This window comes from Salvia splendens, chromosome 5, assembly GCF_004379255.2.
Source record: "Salvia splendens isolate huo1 chromosome 5, SspV2, whole genome shotgun sequence".
In the NCBI taxonomy this organism is placed as follows: domain Eukaryota; kingdom Viridiplantae; phylum Streptophyta; class Magnoliopsida; order Lamiales; family Lamiaceae; genus Salvia; species Salvia splendens.
The window spans coordinates 12274162-12293516 of record NC_056036.1 but is presented as its reverse complement, the minus strand read 5'-3'; the positions used below and the strand labels follow the sequence as shown (position 1 = coordinate 12293516).

The following is a 19355-nucleotide window of genomic DNA, read 5'->3' as shown; positions in this document are numbered from 1 at the left end:
TTAAGTAAATATAATGATAATAATAATAATAATAATAATCTTATTTATTATTATATTATTATATATTATGATGTATAATTCATATTTAAACTATCCATCGTAATAATAAATAAAATAATATAATTATTATCATTTGTAATTAATAATTTATTAAATAATATGTATTATTATTTTTTATAAATAAAAAATGATAAGTATATTTTTAGTCTAGTGTTTAAATCAAATATATACTTTATCTTGATATTTTCCAAACACGGGGAAATAAAGTTATTAGAAATCATATTCCCGGGATTCATTTTCGCAGGAATCATTTTCCTTGCCAACTTTACTTTCCCGTCAACGCATAAGTAGATTCATCACTCTTTCTCTTATGCCTCATCCAACCTCCACCTCCAACCCCAGCAAACGCTCCTTCTCCTTCCCTAATTCCGCCGCCGCATCTCCAATTCTCCCCGCGATGAAGAAGGCCAAGTCGAACAATACTCCCCACGTCCACTTCTCCGACTCCCCTGTCTTCTCCCGATGATTGAGGACGATACCGACGCTGCGCTCGAGGCCTCGGCCCCCTCCAGCGCCTTCATCTGCACCGGCACCACCTCCACCGGCGGAGTCACGACCAGTTTGTTAAGGAAGAAGGCGACCCTTCCGCGGCCAACGAAGAAGCTCAATAAAAGTTTTTTTCACTCTGGGGTTGAATTTTTCGGGGGCATTTCAATGCTGCTAATTGTGAAATTGGCTAATGTGTATTGAGTCTGAATGAATTTGGTGAGAGGATTTTTGCAGTTTGTGCTTGTTTGGGGTCGAATTGCAGTTTTTGAGATGAATGAAATTTTTTATTATTTTTGAAAAAATTAAAAATTCTAATTTAAAACCCTAATCCGGTCAAAATCGCTAAACAACCGTTGGCCGTTAGTTTTAGACGGAGCCGTCCAAAATGGACTGATTTCGGCCCGAATTGAAATATTAGGGATGAATAATTCAAAACGTAATGTTTATGACCAAAATCGTAAAATGGTCATATGTTTAGGACCAATTTTGGCATTTACTCTTTATTTTTTAAGTATGTGTCTCATAAAATTTTAACGGTAACAAAATACACATATTTGGTATTATTTCATAAAAAACACAAAACTAAATTTGAGTTTGTAGTATAATTGAAAAAATGTCAACACTAAAAATGAGATTGTATGTTTGGAGATTGTTTTAAGCAACATGTAAATTTAGCGTTCTAAATAGTAAATATACAATCTCTCATAATTTTCTTTCATAAATAAAAAACGTGTAAAAGAAATGAGGAAAAATCACTGTAGAAGATCTGAATATTTTCGATGAGTCCTTAAACAGACTAATCCTGGTCATAATTGCTACAATGGCATATCATAATTGTATCAATTTGTGGCCTTTTTCTTGTGACATTAAATGTAGTACGTCTATTAGGCTAATCTATATTAAAGTTTGGACACCGGACTGCTCAATAATTTTACATAGGTTCTGTTCTGATTTATAAAATCAACACTGCCCAATGCTTTGTTTTTTCTTACGGAATTTGATGTTTATTAAAATGTGTATTAATTTGTGACAGACCCAACTTATCAATACTAATATTGATAATGTGAAAAAACATTGAAGTAAGCGAGTTGATTCGGTATTATTGACAAAGTAGAAATAATATAATACTCCTTTGACATTATATTGAATAAAGCATAAATATTGAAATTGCTGGCTTGCTGCACACATCTTTTTTTTTATTTATTTAAACAATCTAGTTGTATTATAAACAGACTCCTCTCCTCTTCAACAAATTTGACAGAGAGGATAGCCAAAGGCCTCTCTTCTCTCTCTAGAATACAGCTATATATGCGCAGGAACTCAATCGCACACAACGCAGGCATATATATCAACACCATCGTTGCCCATTTTCGGTTGTGATAACGATATCTCTCTGTTTTCTTCTCTCTCACATCAACATCAACATACTATAAATATAGGAGTAAAATCGTTGGGAATTCTAACAAAGACTGAATTTTGGTAAAACAAAAGCGGGAAGGAAAAGAAGGGGGCACTTCAGCCTTCTCCATTTGAAGCCTCTCAGATCTTGAATTCGATATTCTCCTATTTGTTTGGTAAATAAAAGGCTGATGTTTTCTTCTCTTTTATCTTTTCAACTCAAAATCTGAATCTTATTGATTTGTTCAGGGCTTCTGGATTCTTGGGGGTGCTGTTAGTTTCGATCTGTCGAGGATCAGATGCTCGCTTGTTGAATAAGAATTTATTGTTTTCAGTAGCAAAATCTCCTGCTTTCAGTTTGAGTTTTCTCTTGGAGGTATTGTCATCTTTATTCACTCTACATTGCTGCGTTTCGTAATCATAGAATTCTGTTGTTGTGAATTGTGATGCCTGATTGTTCATTCAATACGCTTTGTTGAATATTGGAATTGAATTGTGATATGAAGTAGTTTAGTGATCTGGATTGCTTCCTGTTGGATCTCTTGCTTACACTTACCTTTACGAATTGGCCCTATTCGATTCTTATTGATCGTTGTGGAAATATGGAGGCTTTATAGTTGTTGATGTGGACAGTTACTTTGTGTTTGATCGTTTTGATTGGCAGAGAATGGAAATGGATGCTGGGAAGCTGTTTATTGGTGGGATTCCGTGGGACACGAGCGAGGACCGTCTGAGACAATATTTCCAAGCTTTTGGTGAAGTGGTGGAAGCTGTGATAATGAAGGATCGTGCTACAGGCCGTGCTCGTGGCTTTGGTTTCATTGTTTTCGCCGATGCTTCTGTTGCTGAAAAAGTTGTGAAAGAAAAACATGTCATAGATGGCAGAACCGTAACTCTCGCACCCTTACCTTTTTTATAGAATCCCTTTTTGCTATTGAATTTGATGGCTCATTCTTTATTTGGAATTTTATTCTAAGCTCATTATGTGGAATGGTTTATTTCATTGACATTCAGATAATATTGTCGTACAAAGTTCTGAGCAGATAAAATTTAAATTCTTACTCTGAAACTAAGTGTGATGTTTGATGCATTTTCCTCTTCTTTGGAAAGATGGGATATTATCATTCGAATCAAGAAATGGCTATTTCAGCTTTACAATGCTAGCTTTTTAATAAACAAATACTGTTGATCAAACATGCCTATGGTAAGACATGTAAGAACTGCATATTGAGGAAACACTATGAGGATTGACTGTTGTATTGTTTTGTGATAACCTTTACTTGATGTTATCACAAAGATGATTGAAATAGAGAATTGTAATACTTCAAGAGGACTAGTGCAATTACGTCTTACTATCATCATATTACCAATAAAGGTATATCCTCTTAGACTTACTTAAGCTACTTTCACATGGTATGCTAAAGCCTAAATTGGAATATCTCAGTTTTGAACTTTTGATAACTGATACACATATATGTTAACTGGAACTTGTTCAGTAACTAATTACTGAATTATCAAATTTTGCTTGTTACATGTGATTTATATGTTGTGTTTTGTTTTAAATGATTTCATTTTATAGAGGCAATCTTAAGTAAATTGAATTTATAAATGCTTTCCTATAAAAATATCAAGTTTGGTATATTTAGTTATTATCTTTCATTCTCATCAGGTGGAAGCAAAGAAAGCTGTTCCGAGGGATGATCACCAGAACTTCAATAGAAACAGTGGGAGCATCCAAGGATCCCCTAGTCATGTCCGCACAAAGAAGATTTTTGTGGGAGGTTTACCATCTACTATCACAGAAAGTGACTTCAAGAAGTATTTTGATCAATTTGGAACAATAACTGATGTTGTTGTGATGTATGATCACAATACACAAAGGCCTAGAGGCTTTGGTTTTATAACTTATGATTCAGAAGAAGCAGTTGATAAAGTTCTATTCAAAACCTTTCATGAGCTTTGTGGGAAAATGGTTGAGGTTAAGAGAGCTGTTCCCAAAGAGTTATCTCCAGGACCAACGCGATGCCCTTCCCCTGGCTATAACTATGGCCTGAGTAGAGCAAGCAGTTTCCTTAATGCTTATTCGCCTGGATATAATCCAAATTCTACAAGTGGCTATGGAATGAGAATGGATGGTCGCTTTAGTCCTGTAACTGCTGGTCGAAGTGGATATCCTCCTTACAGCCCCAGTAACCATAACTTTGGACTGACTTTGGATTCTGGACTCGGTTTGAACCATGGGGTGAGTAGGGATTCTGGTTTGGGCTATGGAAATGGGATGAATTCTTATTTTAGTGGAGACTTTAGTCGATATGGTAGTTCAAATGGATATGACTTGGGCAGTGCTGGAACTGGTTCTTTTATGAGCAGTACGAACCGGAACATGTGGGGAAATGGTAGTCCTAATTTTGTCACAAACTCAGCAACTTCTAATGATTTTATTGGAACTCGAACTGGAAATGCTGGGATAGGTAGTGGTTTTGGAAGTATAGGAGAGATTTGGGGCCGTTCACCTGTTTCTGCTAAAAGCACAGAAGCTGGCTCTGTAAGCCGAGAAAACATTGCTTATGACCATGGGGACAATAGCTTTGTTGACAGAGCAAGTTATACCAGAGAAAATGGAGGCATTGCTGGCTCCGCATCTTTTTATTCTACGCCAAATAATATTTATGACGAGAACTACAGGAACTTGTATGGAGGCTCGTTTAATGGGGATGAGGCCTGGCGTTCTTCATCTCAAGAGCTTGAGGGATCTGCCTCGTATGGTTATGGGCGTGGGAGTGGCACTGCTGAGGCCGCATCTGAAACTGCAGCTGGTTATGCTGGTGGTTATAATGTTAGATCAGATAGAGGTAAGCATCAGATTCAATCACCACTCACTATATGTGCATAAGAATTCGACAGATGCTCACAAGTTTCTCTACTGTTTAATTGTGAAACAGGGATCGCAGCCTAGGAAATTTTACATACGTGAAGATTATATGTACAAGGTGAAGCAAAATATACGGAGGACCATCATGCTGGAGATATGGTTACTCAGAGAGTGCGTTCGATAAAGGTGTACTTATTCAAGTGAATTGGTTACCATGAGCAGTCAAGAATAGTTTTCTGTAAGGTCTGAAACTGAGTTACTTTTTATAGGTTTTGTTTCTTGTTTGTGAATTGTTTGAATGCATCGCGCATTTACATTGACATCTGCACACGGGGTCTTCTGCTCTAAGGTTAGTTATGGTCGTTTCAGTATCTTGCTGTCTGAATACTCTTATTTAACATTCATTTCAAGGAAATTAATTGTATTATGTTTACTTTAATATACAAAATTATGTAGATTTTTTTATATAGTTAAAATAGATAAATAATTCTGAAATAGCACATAATCATAATAAAATTGTAAAGGTTGGATGGCGCAATAATTCAGCTAGAAGTCGCTGAATCGAAATTCAAAATCAGATTTTAATCAACTCATCTCATCTGAATATAAGGTCGTTTATGGTTATGTGGTAATTCATGTTTTTTGAGAAATTCAAAATCAGATTTTAATTAACTCATCTCATCTGAATATAAAGTCGTTTATGGTTATGTGGTAATTCATGTTCATCTGAATATAAAGTCGTTTATGGTTATGTGGTAATTCATGTTTTTTGAGAAATTCAAAATCAGATTTTAATTAACTCATCTCATCTGAATATAAAGTCGATTATGGTTATGTGGTAATTCATGTTTTTTGAGAAATTCAAAATCAGATTTTAATTAACTCATCTCATCTGAATATAAAGTCGTTTATGGTTATGTGGTAATTCATGTTTTTTGAGTTAGGACATGTTTCATACAAAATGTTTTAGATTTGTTTCAATTTAGTATAAAAAGTATTAAATTTACATATTTACAAAAAGTTTACTTAGTTTTCCAAAATAATACATTCCGTTAAGTCTCTACTAACACCGTTATTTCCAATTACATCATACATACAAAAAGTTTCATCAATATTTCAAATTTGTACAAAAAGTTTTAAATTAAAACTTTCCATTAACTATTTCAAACACAGTTATTTATATTACTCACCAAAATGAAAAACACAGAGAAAAAAAAAATCACCACTCTTCATCATCAAATTAACGAATTGTATTTTATTGTCGAAGCTTTCTCATGTAACAATGGAGAATACAACTAAAAAGATATTGAATCTTTTTTGTAAAAATTAAATATTCACTTATTGACTGTTTAAAGCTCAAATTAGTCATTTTGGATGAAATATGGACTTATTTTATAATGTATTCTATAAAGGATACAATAAAAAATAGAGTATATTGAGAGACAATTTTTTTTAAACCACGATCAATTGCTGGAAGAATTGATATTGACTGTTATTTTTCAGAGTGATTAATTGTATTAAATCTCTAATTATTCTTTTATTATGATGATGAGTTGGACAAATTATAAACTAACTAACGGTGTTTAAAATATTTAACGGAATGTATTATTTTGGAACAAGTAAACTTTTTGTATGAAATATGTAAACTTAATACTTTTTGTACTAAATTGAAATAAAGGTAAAATATTTTGGAGGTAAGATGTAATTACCAAAAATACATGTAACATGATGTACACACGTCAGCATGCCACGTTGAAGCTCCGTTGAATTTCAGGCGCCTGGAAGTGCCGAAGTGATACAAATGAAATGACCTTATAAATTTAGTAATCTTTTTTGTAGTGTAGGATTTTTCTTCTTGTATTTTCAGTTTCCCCTTAGAGCATCTCCAATGGCGGTGGCGTCACCGGCACGTCGATTTTTCACGGACGCCGGTACTGACGCCGAACCATTGCGAGCGGCGTCGGCGAAATCGGCGTGCCACGCCGATTCTCACGCCGATCCTCACGGCGCCATTGTAGGCCCCGGATCGGCGTCAGACCGGCGTCAGATTTTTATTTTTTTTAAAATTTTTCGAAACACTATATATACGCGCTTTGGACATCATTTTCATTCGCACCACTTATTTTAACGAGTACTCTCTCTATCTTAATTTCTGTACAAGATCAACAATGAGAAATTGAGAACAAGTACGAAGGTACTCCAGTGACGACCGGGTCTCAGACTCCCCCGGCTCCCATGGGAGGTGGTTGGCCTCCGATGACCGGGTACTACAACATGTACCCGTGGCAGCAGATGATGCCACCGATGGCCGCCGGGGGAAGTGTGTCGGCTTGGCAGGGGGTACCGCCGATGCAACTCCCTATGCAGATGATGCCGGGGTGGGCACCCGGGATGCAGCCACCGGCGCAGCAGATGATGCCACCGCCGCAGGGGACGCCCGAGGGGGAAAACTTCTATCGGTCGGCTTTTGATTTTTCCACCGGTTCTTCGCACACATCGACCCCAACGGATGCACAGTACACGCAGTATGAGACCTTCTCCTTAGAGTAGTTGGGTTTTGATATTAACGAGCGTCCGGAAACTCCCATTCAAAGCCGGGGAGTAGGGCGGGGTCGAAGCGCCCCTAATAAGAAGGGCAAGGCCAAGAAGGTCGGTGAGTCGTCGCAGCCGGGTGAGGATAGCCGGGTCCGGAGGAAGTGGACGGAATCGGAGAACGTTGCGGTGGCCAAGGCGTGGGTGAGTGTCTGCGATGATCCTCTCGTTTCGAACAACCAGAGGATCGTCAACTTGTGGGCCAAGATAGCCGCAGCCTATAGGGCATTTTGCCCTGAAGGGAGACCGCGCACCGGGGATGAGTGCCGGAAGTGCTGGGACCGAATCAGGTCTGCCGTCTCTCGATTTTCGGGTTTGTACGCCAACGCCCTCCGCATGCGGACCAGTGGCCAAACAGAGGAAGACTGCAGGAGGATTGCGAAGAGAGCCTACCCAGATTTCGGGAAGTACTATGAGTTCACCTACTGGAACTGCTACCTTGTGCTCAACGAGTCGGAGAAATTCCGGGCAGGTGTCGACGCTGGCTGGCCGAAGAAGCAGAAACTGAACTATACCGGTGATTATAGCGGCAGCAGCGGTGGTTCCCACGACCTCCCCGAGACGGCCCAGGAGGTCCCGACCCCTCGTTCGTTCGGTCGCCGACCTCGCCCGGTTGGCCAAAGGCGGGCGCAACGGGATGCGGGGGGGACCCCGAGTTCCCAGGAGGTCCAGTCGGCATCCCCCCTCGGCAGGTCCACCGAGGAGCTCAAATTCTTCGCGCGTCAACAAACGCGCGCTCAAATGGTGAAGACGTTAGCCGACTTCCGGACGGCGGTGGACCCCGAGGAGAAGGCTTATCTTTGCGTATTGCTCCGGAGCATGCGTGAAGAATTGGAGGGGTTGCAGAGGGATACCGGCGGGAGTAGCCGCGGCGTTGGTGGCGACGGAGGTGGCGGCGGCGACGACGGAGGCGAGGACGGCGGCGAGGAGTGATTTTTATGTAATTTTTTATTGTACTTTTTAATTTTATATATTTTTTAAATTAATGTACTTTTTTTAAAATTATTGTACTTTTTAAAATTTTAATAGTATTATTCAATTTTCCTGTATTTGTCTCGTAAATTAAATTCAGTATGTTGCTACGATTGTAAATTAAATTATATAATTGTTATTAGTGATGTTGATAGGCTATGGGAGGGCTATTGCATGTCCAGTTGCTTGTCCAGTTGCATGTCCAGATGATGTGGCAGGAGGATTTTAGTGCTGATGATGTGGCAATAGTAAGACTATGGGAGGGCTATTGCATGTCTAGAATCACTGGAGATGCTATTATAAATTTGGATGAAGTTATTGCCTTTCAATTGGGGTTCTCAATTTTATGTATCACATATGTAGTTTTAAAAATTCATGGAAAATGACAAATCGCACTAGCTTTTATTTGAAGCCATGGAAGACGTAACAGGTCATTTTCTTTACCTTATTATCACTTTCTGGCGCAACTTTCTAGTGAAATTAATTTGTATGTCAATTTTATACATTATTACATTGCAATTTTTTTATTCTTTAAGTATTTTTTTGTAGGTTTTTTCTTCTTGTATTTTCAGATTCAGCCTTATAGATTTGGATGAGGTTCCTTTCGGTTGTGATCAATTGCTACTAATTAGCGATCTCAAATTAAGGAATGCAGGTGCTCCGGGAGAGCAGGAAGCGGCGGAGGCGGAGCAGAAATTGTGGCATCTGGAGTGTCCGACGGGATAGGGAGAAATTGGAAGCTGTTCGATGATCGGCCCATCTGCTGGTGGTGGGGCCGTTTTGTGAAAAGTTAACAAACTTATAATATCCATTTTGATTTATAATTATTTCATTTATCCTAGGCGACATTTCATTATTTTCCTAGTCTTTTTTTCTGCATTTATTTTTAGGTTGGATCTAATTTCTTGACACTTTAATTCTTTGAAACCTAAAGCTTTGAAATGAGGAATTTATCCTATCTTATATAATAATAATAATAATAATAATAATAATAATAATAATAATAATAATAATAATAATAATTACTTGGATAAAATTGTAAATTAAGGAAGCCTATTTCGGATTCGATCTCCAATTGGGTCAAAATTCAAAGAAGAAAGAATCGATGAAGCCCAAAATGTATATACATATCCAAGGGTATTTATGTCCAAATAAACCATTAGGGTTTCTGGCCTACTTTAAATACCAATCAGGCGACTTCTCGACCAAATCATCTCCTCTTCTTCTTCTTCCTTCTTTGCTTCCACGGAAGATCACCTTTATCATCAAACTAATCGTAAGTATTCCTTGATGTATCAATCTCGAATATTTCTGAGGCCTCTTTCAAACTAGTTTTACTTGCAGTTTTTGGGATTCGAATTATGATTTATTCGAATCAGGTGGTGATGTCGAATTATATACCATCAAACTATGAGAGCCATCGTTATTGGCTTGTTGATGCGAATTACTAACTATTCTGATCCCTTGTGATTTGATTTTATGCTTACTATGTTGTTTCCTTTTTAGTAAAGTTTTTGTTTCAATTAAAAGGCAACGTTTTAGAGTCGCTGGTGCACTGTATTTCAATGGTGTTTTCAGCGCTGTACGTTGCCGATAGCAAATTCACAGGGAGCTGAGATTCTGGCATTGGCTTATTTATCCTTGAGCTTTCGCATTCAGATTCAGATGCGCCTAAAATCTATCTATTTTACTTGCAACTATTTATTTATTTTGCAAATTAATTGATCAGTTTCTTATTGAGATTGGAGGACGCAATGATGCTAAAACGTAAGGCTTGTTTCTCAAAACATTCGCAGTGGCCGCCTAAGTGCTTTCGCCTTCGCCAGGCTTGAGAGCATATGCTGCTTTTTCCTTCCTTGGATGTCTGAGCTCCTCTCTGAATATTTCATTTTTAAAATTTTATATCAATTGAAACTTAATTTTAAGATTATTTTGATAAAAAAATTTAAGCGTAATGTCATTGAGAAGTCATCTGTGACCTCTTTTACTCATATATCGATTTTTATTGTCATCTTTTTTTAGTTCTCTAATTATTTTTTGTTTACTATAGTTTTTGTAATTGGCTAAATATGTGGTACTATCTTGAAATCTCTGAAACGCACAGATTGATAATTGGAATTAAAATGCATAAAAATTACATAAATTAACAATTCAATTTAAAATATACTTTTACTACTAAAAAGATTCTAATTACAGAATTTGAAATGCAAAATGAATATACAGATTGATAAATGAAACGAAAAATAAACCACCCTCCCTGTCACCCCTCTGCCTTTGCAGCTTGTTCCTCAGCAATGGACGTCGAGATACTCATCCCCAGTCTTGAATGCCCACAACACCATGAAAACTTAAAATTGACTTGTCCTTGAGCAAACTTCCTATATCCACAACGACGATGGATCGCACTATGAAGAAGGGGATGTGAAGAATTATCCGTGAAAATACCAGCGCCTAATAGTAATAGTAGTGTTGTCAAATTTTTCTGTATTATTTTTAATTATTTATTTGCCTATTGGTAAGTGGTACTCATCTATGTATTTGATATACTACTAGAATTCAACTAAGGGTGAGTAAAATAGTCAAAAATCCGCAGCTATATTTCGACCATGAGTACCTTGAAATGTAGTCTCATTATCATTAACTAATCAACTTTTTTGTTGTAGTTATATACACGTTGGATGCTTCATTAGCTAAACTCAAGAATTCGGACCCTCTTGAAGAAAAAGAATTTCAAATATTTAATCAAGCATTTTGTTTATTTGTGAATGGTAAATCATCAACTTAATCTGAAAAACTATAAAGATAGTAAATACAAACTACGGAAGAAGAAAAGAAATGGAAACCCCTAAAGACCGGCCTTGATGGAGAGCAAGAGCAAGAGCTGCTACTTTGAGCACCACGTCCGGAAGCTGCAATCCAATTTACGGGTACGGGATATACTCGAATACACACGAGTCATGACCTGCGCCATGTGCACTAAAAAATAAGTCACACTTCTTAGTATAAAAAAATTTAACAAAAGGTTCCTCAACAAATCCAATATGTTTAGGTATATCATTCAAACAGCCATTCCATCTCTCACTCTCTCTTTCACACACACACACCGACACACGTATATGTGGTTGCTTGCTAGCAGTATCACTCAGATCTTATCTAGTTTATCTTTTGCCAAACTTTGAAATGGTTTAGCCAGACTCGGATATAAGATGTCGAGAAGAAACGGTTACTTGGATTAAGAGCGGTCAAAAGTGCAGCAGCGATGAAGTAGCAGCTGCCTCCAATGTGTTTGGTATTCTGATAGTAGCTGTTGAATGCGTAAGAGGCGTGGTCCTTGGTGGTGTTGGGGAAGAAGCACGGCTTATGCTCTTCAAGAGCGCTGCAGTCTGCCCCGTTGCTGCATGCCCACTTCATTGCGTACATCAGCTCATCATCCCTGTATTGCTCGTCCGCTATGCAGTAGTCCTCAAACTGTGCATCTAAACACACCAAATTGATGACTCACCCTCTGCAAACAAACTAACAGATACAATCAAATAAAGCTCTATTAGTGGTACCTGAACATATGGAAAGCCGCAATAACAAGATGATCACAACTAGCACGTTGGATAAGATTGTCGCCATGGTCGTCCAAGCTTGTTTAGAAACCTGCAAATTATGAGAATGCAGAGAGTGATTGTGTGTGGAGGTGTGTTATCAAATCAAGATGGAAATATTTAAACACCGAAACAGGACTGAGATGCGATCTACTTTTGGAAATCCCAATCTTGTCCCCCAATCATCATCAAAATATTAACATACAAATATACAAAGCAACGGATTCTTTCTTCACAGGCATTATTACTATGAAGCAACTAACCCTATGTAATAATTTAAACATGATACTATAAATAACATAGAGTAAATATGCTTAGCTGGTATAGTTGACCTCGGTAACGGGCGCCATCCAGATTTTCTACTATAAAAAATTTCACTCAAAACAATCAATGCTCCTTCATTATCCTCATATGATATTTCCTATGACCAAAGATCTTATATCATATTCATTACAAGTCTGAGCATGTCTAAACATATGTTTAGGCAAAATTAACAACATTAGCAAATGACCATAAAGACAGAAAAAGAAGTAGCAGAATCAAAGAATTCTCCGACATTCCTCATCTATTGATTTTCTAGAAGAATGAACATTAGCAAACTAACCTTGATTTGGCAAACAAGTAATATATTACTAACAAATAGTAATAGAATTATACATTTTCTCCATCAAAAGTTGACACTTCTAATATCAGTAGGAAGGGTTCAGCAGCGTACATTGAAGATTTGAAACAGTAACCATACCATGTCACGTTTAATTTAAAGGATGTAATTTACAGACTTATAGATTCAAGGAATGGCGCCAAGCGAGTGGAAGTCACTCGATTGGGCGTCTGCCTTGGATGAGGTGCTGTACATGTTCTTCAGCAGGTCCTGGATTTTGTTGTACATTGCATGGGGAGGCTCACTTGTTCCGGCACTGCTTTGTGTTGGTCTCAAGCTCTCCTGAAGCTTGATCTTTTCAAATAAATACTGCTTCTCAGCTTCAGCCTCGTGCAATCTTTGCTTGAGATATCTACTGGCGTAGTCCTCTTCGGACTTCTCAGTCTTGGCAAGTGCAATTCTTTGCAGCCTCTCAGCTTCACGGCAAGCCTCATTGGCCTTCAGCTCAAACATGTCTGCCTCAGCCTGTTTAAGCCTTACAATACTTTCAAGCTCATCAATTTGATTCTTTTTCCTCTGCCGCTCCGTCTTCAGAGCAGAAACTTCACGCGCTTTGTCCTTCAGCTCTTGCTCACAAGCTTCTACAGCCAAGCGGGCCTTTTTGACCATTCGCATCTTCTCCTCTGCAACAATTTCCATCTTTTTAACAGCTTCTTGTACCACATCAGCTATCCTATTGAACGCCTCCTGTGGCGATATCATCCTGCCATCTTCATTCTCTTGGTTCTTTGAGGGGTCTGCCTCAAGTTCTGAAAACAAAACACATTCAGAATTCATGGAAGAAGAAAGGCGCGTACAGGAAACATGCGAAATACATCAATTTAGGTTAGAAAGTTCTAATTCCTCAAAAACGATTAAACATAAACCAGGCTCCAAGAGCCTCTGACGCTGAAAGAAGAAAAACGAGCTAGATAAGTGCATACTGATTGTCCTTTTGGCATGTTAACATCATAAACAGAATGAGGCATTTCCATATCCCTGAAGAAGCAAAGCAGAAAACTACCAGAAGATAAACAATTTTACAGTGTGAAAATCAGAATGGCGGTTTAGCATTTTGTCCACATAATATGCCAAGAGTAAAAATTGAGAAAACAAAACACATATGAATCTTCAAAGAATTCATACACATGGTCAGTGTGTAGAGACATATTGCTCAATGGCACACAGATGAATATCCAGTATAAATAACAACCGAAGAACCTTACCTTGAAACAACATTAAGATTACTTTACAAGCCACAGTTTCAGCAACCCCAGTTTTTAATTTCTCCATAAGCTCCTCGCACTTCCAGAACAACTTCCTGCCTCTTGAATCTTCACTCCCACGGAAAATTCTACTTACAAAGTCAAGTTCTCTTATTAGTGCATCCCTATCCCAGCTAGGTGCACAGTGCAGGAAGACATCTTTTACCCACCCTACTAGCTCAGATGTCCTATTGCAAGCTCGGCACCTTAAAAGCATCTCTGCAGAGCTCAAACCATTAGTAACACAAGGTCCCATTCCAATAAGCCCATTTCGAATAGCACAGTCCGTATGAGTCCAATGAGAGCATGAATCACACCCTATCCAGCGGCATGTGTTAACCTCGAAATCGAACTTGTTGCAGATTGTACACATACAGAGGTTGCAGAAACCGTTTCTCTTTGAGCATAACTCACACATGCAGTCCTCTGCTGGCAATGCACTTCCACAGGCTATGTTTCTGCACCTTTTGTACAGGAAAATGTCAATTAGAGAAGCTTGGGAGAGGCTAACACTTGGATGCAAAAACGCCTGAATACCAGTCTTTATAGAAACAAGAATCTCTAGCTGAACTCTGTGTGCCATGACCAGAGTTTGCTCTGTCAAATCACCCCTACTTTGGACCAGCTTCTGAAGAAACAGAAACTCCTCTCTTTGCTGAGAACCGCCCAAGCCCTCAAGAAAAGTACGGAGCTCGTTTTTAAACTTGTCAAGATACTTGTCCGGGAGGTTTTGCATCTTCTCTGCTACAATGTCCACCCTCTCGCGCGCCACATCTCGAAGAGACATCTTATCAGAGCTCGAAAAGTTACGGACAACAGAGTGCTCAGCAAATCCATTCTCTCTCTCTTTCTCCTTCTCCATTTTTTTTGCAACCAAAGCATCAGCTCTGGGCCAGGTTTCTCGTGAACTGGCACTTTCCGATGGAGATTCGTGCACCTGATCAGAATTCGAGCCACGCTCAAGATTAGGAGATCCACACGCATCTGCTGAAACTAAGGACAGGGAGGTTTGAAGCCCCCCACCACCAGGGCGAGGCTGCTGACGAGGAGGCAACATTGAGGATTGATTGTTGAAATGAGATCCAGACGGCGTCCCCATCTGGAGCAAAGCATAAATTAGACTTAATAACGTTTTTCTTTATTCAAAACTAGCATATGCTCTCTCACTCTAAAAACTCCCAAACAAAATTGTTAAGGTCGGCATTAACAAGTGAAAAAACAGTAAAATTTACAGGGAATTTAAGGATTCTTCAAACTAAGCTATAAAATCAGTGATCCATGCTTCAGAACAAGAAATAGAAACAATTTAATTTTACAAATATCCACTTATACCATGATTACAGAGCCGAGAATAAAATGCGATTCTAACACAGCCAGAGAGATCAGCAGCGAGATCTAGAGCAAATGAATTTACACCACGCACCTAACCTTGCAATTGAGCTGAATAATTGCCCCCTTTTGCTTGGATTTAGAAACCCTAGCCCACCAGCGTTGAAATAAAGTCTCCTGGGTTTCTTTCCTCTTTGACCCGTCGATATTCGATGGATGTTCAATAAATCGAACTCTTTACTTTAAAACAGTCGCTCTCTTATGGTAGGACCCACCATTGCTGTTTTTACTGTTTCTTCGTGTTTGACTTTTATACACTGTGTTAGATTCTTTCTATTCGGAAGCAAAGTATCACAATACAGATTCACAAAACAATTTTATGATTACAATATATGAAATCATATCGTTAAAGTAGGAGTAATTATGTTTTATTTAATCAAATTAAATTCATGATATAATGTTCATTATATTGGCTGGAACTTGTAAGTTTAACTACTTCTGCCAATACATGATATAGGAGTAGTAATTTTTAACTGAGAGTAAAGAATAACTGTTTATGGTTTTTTTATTCAGTTGCTTTTAAAACAACAATATTTTCCTGTCATAATACCATACGCATCGATGGTTTAATTAATGCATAGTACTCCCATCGTCCCACGATAATTGTCCACTTTAGTTCCGGCATTAGTTTTAAGAAATATAAAGAAAAATAAGTTGAAAAAGTTAGTGGAATATAAGTCTCACTTTTATGGAGTATATTAGTTTTTATAATAAAATATGAGTGAGATGAGTTAGTGCAATGTGAGATCTACTTACCATTTACGGTAAAATGGCAAAATTGGACAATTAATGGGAGACAGATGAAAATGACAAAAGCGGACAATTAATAAGAGAGGGGGAGTAGTAAAAAACAAGTGTTGAATTTTAAACTAGCTAATTAGGATAATTCATTTCACCTATTTAATGAGTCGCGTTACTTTTTGGGATGTCCTAACTACTTCTATCTCTTAACTTGAGTCATTTCCTCTTTTAACAAAAAAAATAAAATATTCAATCGCTCTTAATTTATTCAATCAACTAACTACATCTTTTTATCTTTCCTATTTTATTCATCTTTTATACTTTTCAACACAATTTCTTAATTTTTGTGCCCAAAAGTTTTGACTCAACTTAATTGGGGCGGAGTAGTTAGTCAGAAAGTTAAAAAAATACTCTCCTCATCCCTTATAAATAGACCATATATGTCATTTTGAGATATCCCTTAATAATAAACTAATTATATTCAAAGAAACTTTTTTTCTATTCATGTCTTACTCTCTACTAACAATATTCCAATTACTTTTTCTTTCTCTTTCTTTTACTTTGACAATTCTGCATTAAAACTCGTGTCATTTCAAATGTTCTCTAACATTTTAGGGCCGGATGGAATAATATTTAAACCAAACTCCCTCCGCACTTAAAAATTTGTCACTTATATTCATTTTCATTCGTCCTTAAAAATTTGTCACATTTCATTTTTTATAGTGGACCTCACATTCGACTAACTCATTAGCACTCTCATTTTATTACTACCTTTTCGTCCCACAATAGGAGTCACATTTGGTGTGGACACGAGTTTTAAGAAATGTAAGAATAATGAATTGGAAAAGTTAGTGAAATATGAGGCCACTTTTTTATATTAATTTTATAATAAAATATGAGTGAAGTGAGTTAGTGGAATATGAGTCCTACTTGCCATTTATGGTAAAAGTGAAATGTGACTTTTATTATGGGACGGACCAAAATGACAAATTGTGACTCATATTGTGGGACGGAGATAGTATAAAACTATAAGTAGAACCCACATACTACTAACTTTTTTAACCCACATTCTATTACATTTCTTAGAATATGTGTCGAGTCAAATGATGACAAATTATAAGAGACGGAGTTAGCAGTATATTTATTCTTGGGGAAGCATACGGATTTTTTTCAATAATCGAACCCGTTTATCTTTATCAGTAAATTGATTAATTGAGTTGCATGAAGTAATGAACTCAAAGTTTTTAATTATGGCATATATTTCTATTCAACATAAATATTAGTACTTACCAGTAAAAATTACGAGTACATTAAAATTTTACGGTGACTAAAGTAACCCTAGGCACTACTAGTGTGAATATTTAAAATTTTGAGGCATTTTAGACCTTTTTACTCTCCTTTTAATTTTTAATAATTTTTTCTTCCATCACCATTTTCTTTTATAAACTTAATTATACTTTCATTTAAATAATATTTGATGCTTTATGATTTCAAAAATTTAAATAAGAAACTATATGTTTTAATTATGCTTTATTTATTTTAAAATTAAATAATATTTTTTATACAGATGAATCTATATGTTTGCGAAGAAAATATTATATTTAATAGTAACATTTTTAAATATAAATATTAAAGTGAATTATAGAAAATTTTTTGTGGGATTTATTTTTACTTAAAAATTTTACTAACATTTTTAAATTTGAGAAGAAAAAATATTATAGTGAATTATAGTATTTTTTATTTAAAAAATGTTACTTAAATATTTAAATGTTATTATACTTAAGTGAAAAATAAATATTTTAATTACGTTAATTAAAATATAGTATAGTGAAGATTTTTTTAAATATAATAATTAAAATTTAAGTGAATTATATCTAACATAATGTAAAGTGAAGTCTTGCAAGTAACATTTTTTACTAAAAATATTAAAGTGAACTATAGTAATTTTTTCATTATAAAGCTTAATCTATACATTATTCAAGTAATTATTTAAAAATTTTAAGTAAATTAATTCAAAAGAAAATATTTTTGTTGTAAAAGGTGCTTTTATGTATGTCCAAAATAATTGCATGATTGAAGAGATACTAAAATTGTAATTCCCTGATACCGAAAATGCCCACCATGGCACTTAGGAGGTTTTTCAAATGTAGATGGGTATAAGAGCATTCGCATCGGTGATCTCCGGGACGGACGGCGTCCGTGCCGCTGGCACGTAAATGCGCTGTCACGCACGTATGTGCCGCTGAGCAGGCTGACGTGGCGCAACGGGATTGGCCAACGGCATAGCCGTTGGCATTTTCATTTTTTTTTTAAAAATTCGAATTTAATTTAAAAAATCATTTTTAAATAAATAAAAAAATTCCCACTTCCCAATAAATATATCCGTTTTCTCCTCACTTTTAATTTATTTTTCAATTTTTTCCCCAAAATTCACATTTTCATCTATAAATACCCTCATTTTCACACAAAATTTCACACTACACTACACAATTCTCATCTAAATTCTCTCATCAATTCTCAATCTTTCACTCTCACAAAAAAATTGTCCGGCTCCGGCGATCACCCCCCGACTCCCGCGGTTGGAACCACGAATGGTTCGTCTTACAACCATTCCCTAGTCTGGAAACGCAATTCTCGGGCCCTCCTCAAATCCAAGGTTCTCAAATTCCAGGTGGCTACCGGCCTTACCCGGTGGACGACCAAGATGCCCCCGATGGGCGATACGAGTGGGCACCCGAACCCGGATCGAGAGGGAGCGGCGACACTCAAACTCCTCCTACTTGTAGTCCTACTCCTAGTCCTTCTCCTACTCCTCGTGGTGTTCGTGTTCAGGGTCGTGAAGACAATAATCACATCCGCACCTCGTACACTCCGACGGAGATGGATCAGTTATTCAAAGTCTATTTGATTATCTCCGAAGATCCGGAGGTTGGCACGAACCAAAGCGGGGATAGGTTTTGGTGGCGCGTCTCTCGCCAGTAGTACAACACAAACTGCCCGGATGGAACCATCGAGCGCAATGAGAGTATGGTACGCAATGTCATCTTCAGAGTCAACGAAGAAATCCAAAAGTTCCAGGGGTATTACCCCTAGGAAGAGCGGTCGGCGGGGAGCGGCAGGAGCATGCTCGACATCATCAGTGCCACCTTGGCGACCTACCAATCCCAACATTACAAACCATTCAAGTACATCAGCGCTTGGCAGGAGGTGCGTGTGCATCCGAAGTATAAGGGAGGCGTATCATCCACTTCCATCTCCTCCAACAAATGGTCGAGGTCGGTATCCCTATCCGACGCCGGCGAGGATGAGGTGGCTAGCCAGCTTGCCAGAGCTAACTTGGGTAG

At 37.4% G+C, this 19355-nt stretch overlaps 3 protein-coding genes, 1 long non-coding RNA gene and 2 other non-coding genes across 9 annotated transcripts; 4 read left to right on the top strand and 2 right to left on the bottom strand.

The window, feature by feature from the left end:
* The first annotated feature begins 1793 nt into the window (after positions 1–1793).
* On the top strand, positions 1794–5258 carry LOC121805769 (heterogeneous nuclear ribonucleoprotein 1-like). Of its 2 annotated transcripts, XM_042205760.1 has the most exons (5): positions 1794–2123; positions 2197–2323; positions 2612–2836; positions 3617–4799; positions 4890–5258. In XM_042205760.1, exons 3-5 carry the CDS (start codon positions 2615–2617, stop codon positions 4901–4903), a joined length of 1419 nt encoding a protein of 472 aa, XP_042061694.1. In that variant the 5' UTR covers positions 1794–2123; positions 2197–2323; positions 2612–2614; the 3' UTR covers positions 4904–5258. The 2 variants fall into 2 exon arrangements, with proteins under 2 accessions (XP_042061694.1, XP_042061695.1); XM_042205761.1 differs by having other exon boundaries at positions 2197–2836.
* Positions 5259–9571: 4313 nt separating this feature from the next.
* LOC121804665 lies at positions 9572–11051 on the top strand. The gene is made up of 2 exons (XR_006051189.1): positions 9572–9659; positions 10664–11051. It is a non-coding gene; the product is annotated as an uncharacterized LOC121804665 (long non-coding RNA).
* Positions 9761–9847, top strand: LOC121806061. Its single transcript, XR_006051599.1, has one exon. It is a non-coding gene; the product is annotated as a small nucleolar RNA snoR116 (small nucleolar RNA).
* LOC121806078 lies at positions 10133–10255 on the top strand. Its single transcript, XR_006051613.1, has one exon. It is a non-coding gene; the product is annotated as a small nucleolar RNA SNORD14 (small nucleolar RNA).
* A 44-nt stretch (positions 11052–11095) lies between the features above and the next one.
* LOC121804664 (glucan endo-1,3-beta-glucosidase 4-like) lies at positions 11096–12439 on the bottom strand. Its single transcript, XM_042204294.1, has 3 exons — positions 11938–12439; positions 11611–11859; positions 11096–11345 (listed from the first exon to the last, which is right to left on the bottom strand). Exons 1-3 carry the CDS (start codon positions 12002–12004, stop codon positions 11305–11307), a joined length of 357 nt encoding a protein of 118 aa, XP_042060228.1. The 5' UTR covers positions 12005–12439; the 3' UTR covers positions 11096–11304.
* Positions 12440–12585: 146 nt separating this feature from the next.
* LOC121804662 (OBERON-like protein) lies at positions 12586–15435 on the bottom strand. Of its 3 annotated transcripts, none has more exons than XM_042204292.1 (3): positions 15305–15435; positions 13843–14980; positions 12586–13386 (listed from the first exon to the last, which is right to left on the bottom strand). In XM_042204292.1, the coding sequence occupies exons 2-3, from the start codon at positions 14978–14980 to the stop codon at positions 12764–12766; spliced, it is 1761 nt and encodes a 586-aa protein (XP_042060226.1). In that variant the 5' UTR covers positions 15305–15435; the 3' UTR covers positions 12586–12763. The 3 variants fall into 3 exon arrangements, with proteins under 3 accessions (XP_042060226.1, XP_042060227.1, XP_042060225.1); XM_042204293.1 differs by having other exon boundaries at positions 15310–15433; XM_042204291.1 differs by having other exon boundaries at positions 15214–15371.
* Between the last annotated feature and the right edge of the window lie 3920 nt (positions 15436–19355).

Excerpts from the sequence above, each read along its gene's own strand:
- LOC121804662 (XM_042204291.1), bottom strand. Across the intron at positions 13,387-13,842 it reads AATCTTAATGTTGTTTCAAG|AACTTGAGGCAGACCCCTCA; the intron begins GTAAGGTTCTTC and ends TTTTGTTTTCAG.
- LOC121804664 (XM_042204294.1), bottom strand. The coding sequence starts at position 12,004 with ATGGCGACAATCTTATCCAACGTGCTAGTTGTGATCATCTTGTTATTG. Across the intron at positions 11,860-11,937 it reads GCGGCTTTCCATATGTTCAG|ATGCACAGTTTGAGGACTAC; the intron begins GTACCACTAATA and ends TGGTGTGTTTAG. Across the intron at positions 11,346-11,610 it reads TTTGACCGCTCTTAATCCAA|GTCATGACTCGTGTGTATTC; the intron begins GTAACCGTTTCT and ends CACATGGCGCAG.
- LOC121805769 (XM_042205760.1), top strand. The coding sequence starts at position 2,615 with ATGGAAATGGATGCTGGGAAGCTGTTTATTGGTGGGATTCCGTGGGAC. Across the intron at positions 2,837-3,616 it reads ATGTCATAGATGGCAGAACC|GTGGAAGCAAAGAAAGCTGT; the intron begins GTAACTCTCGCA and ends CATTCTCATCAG.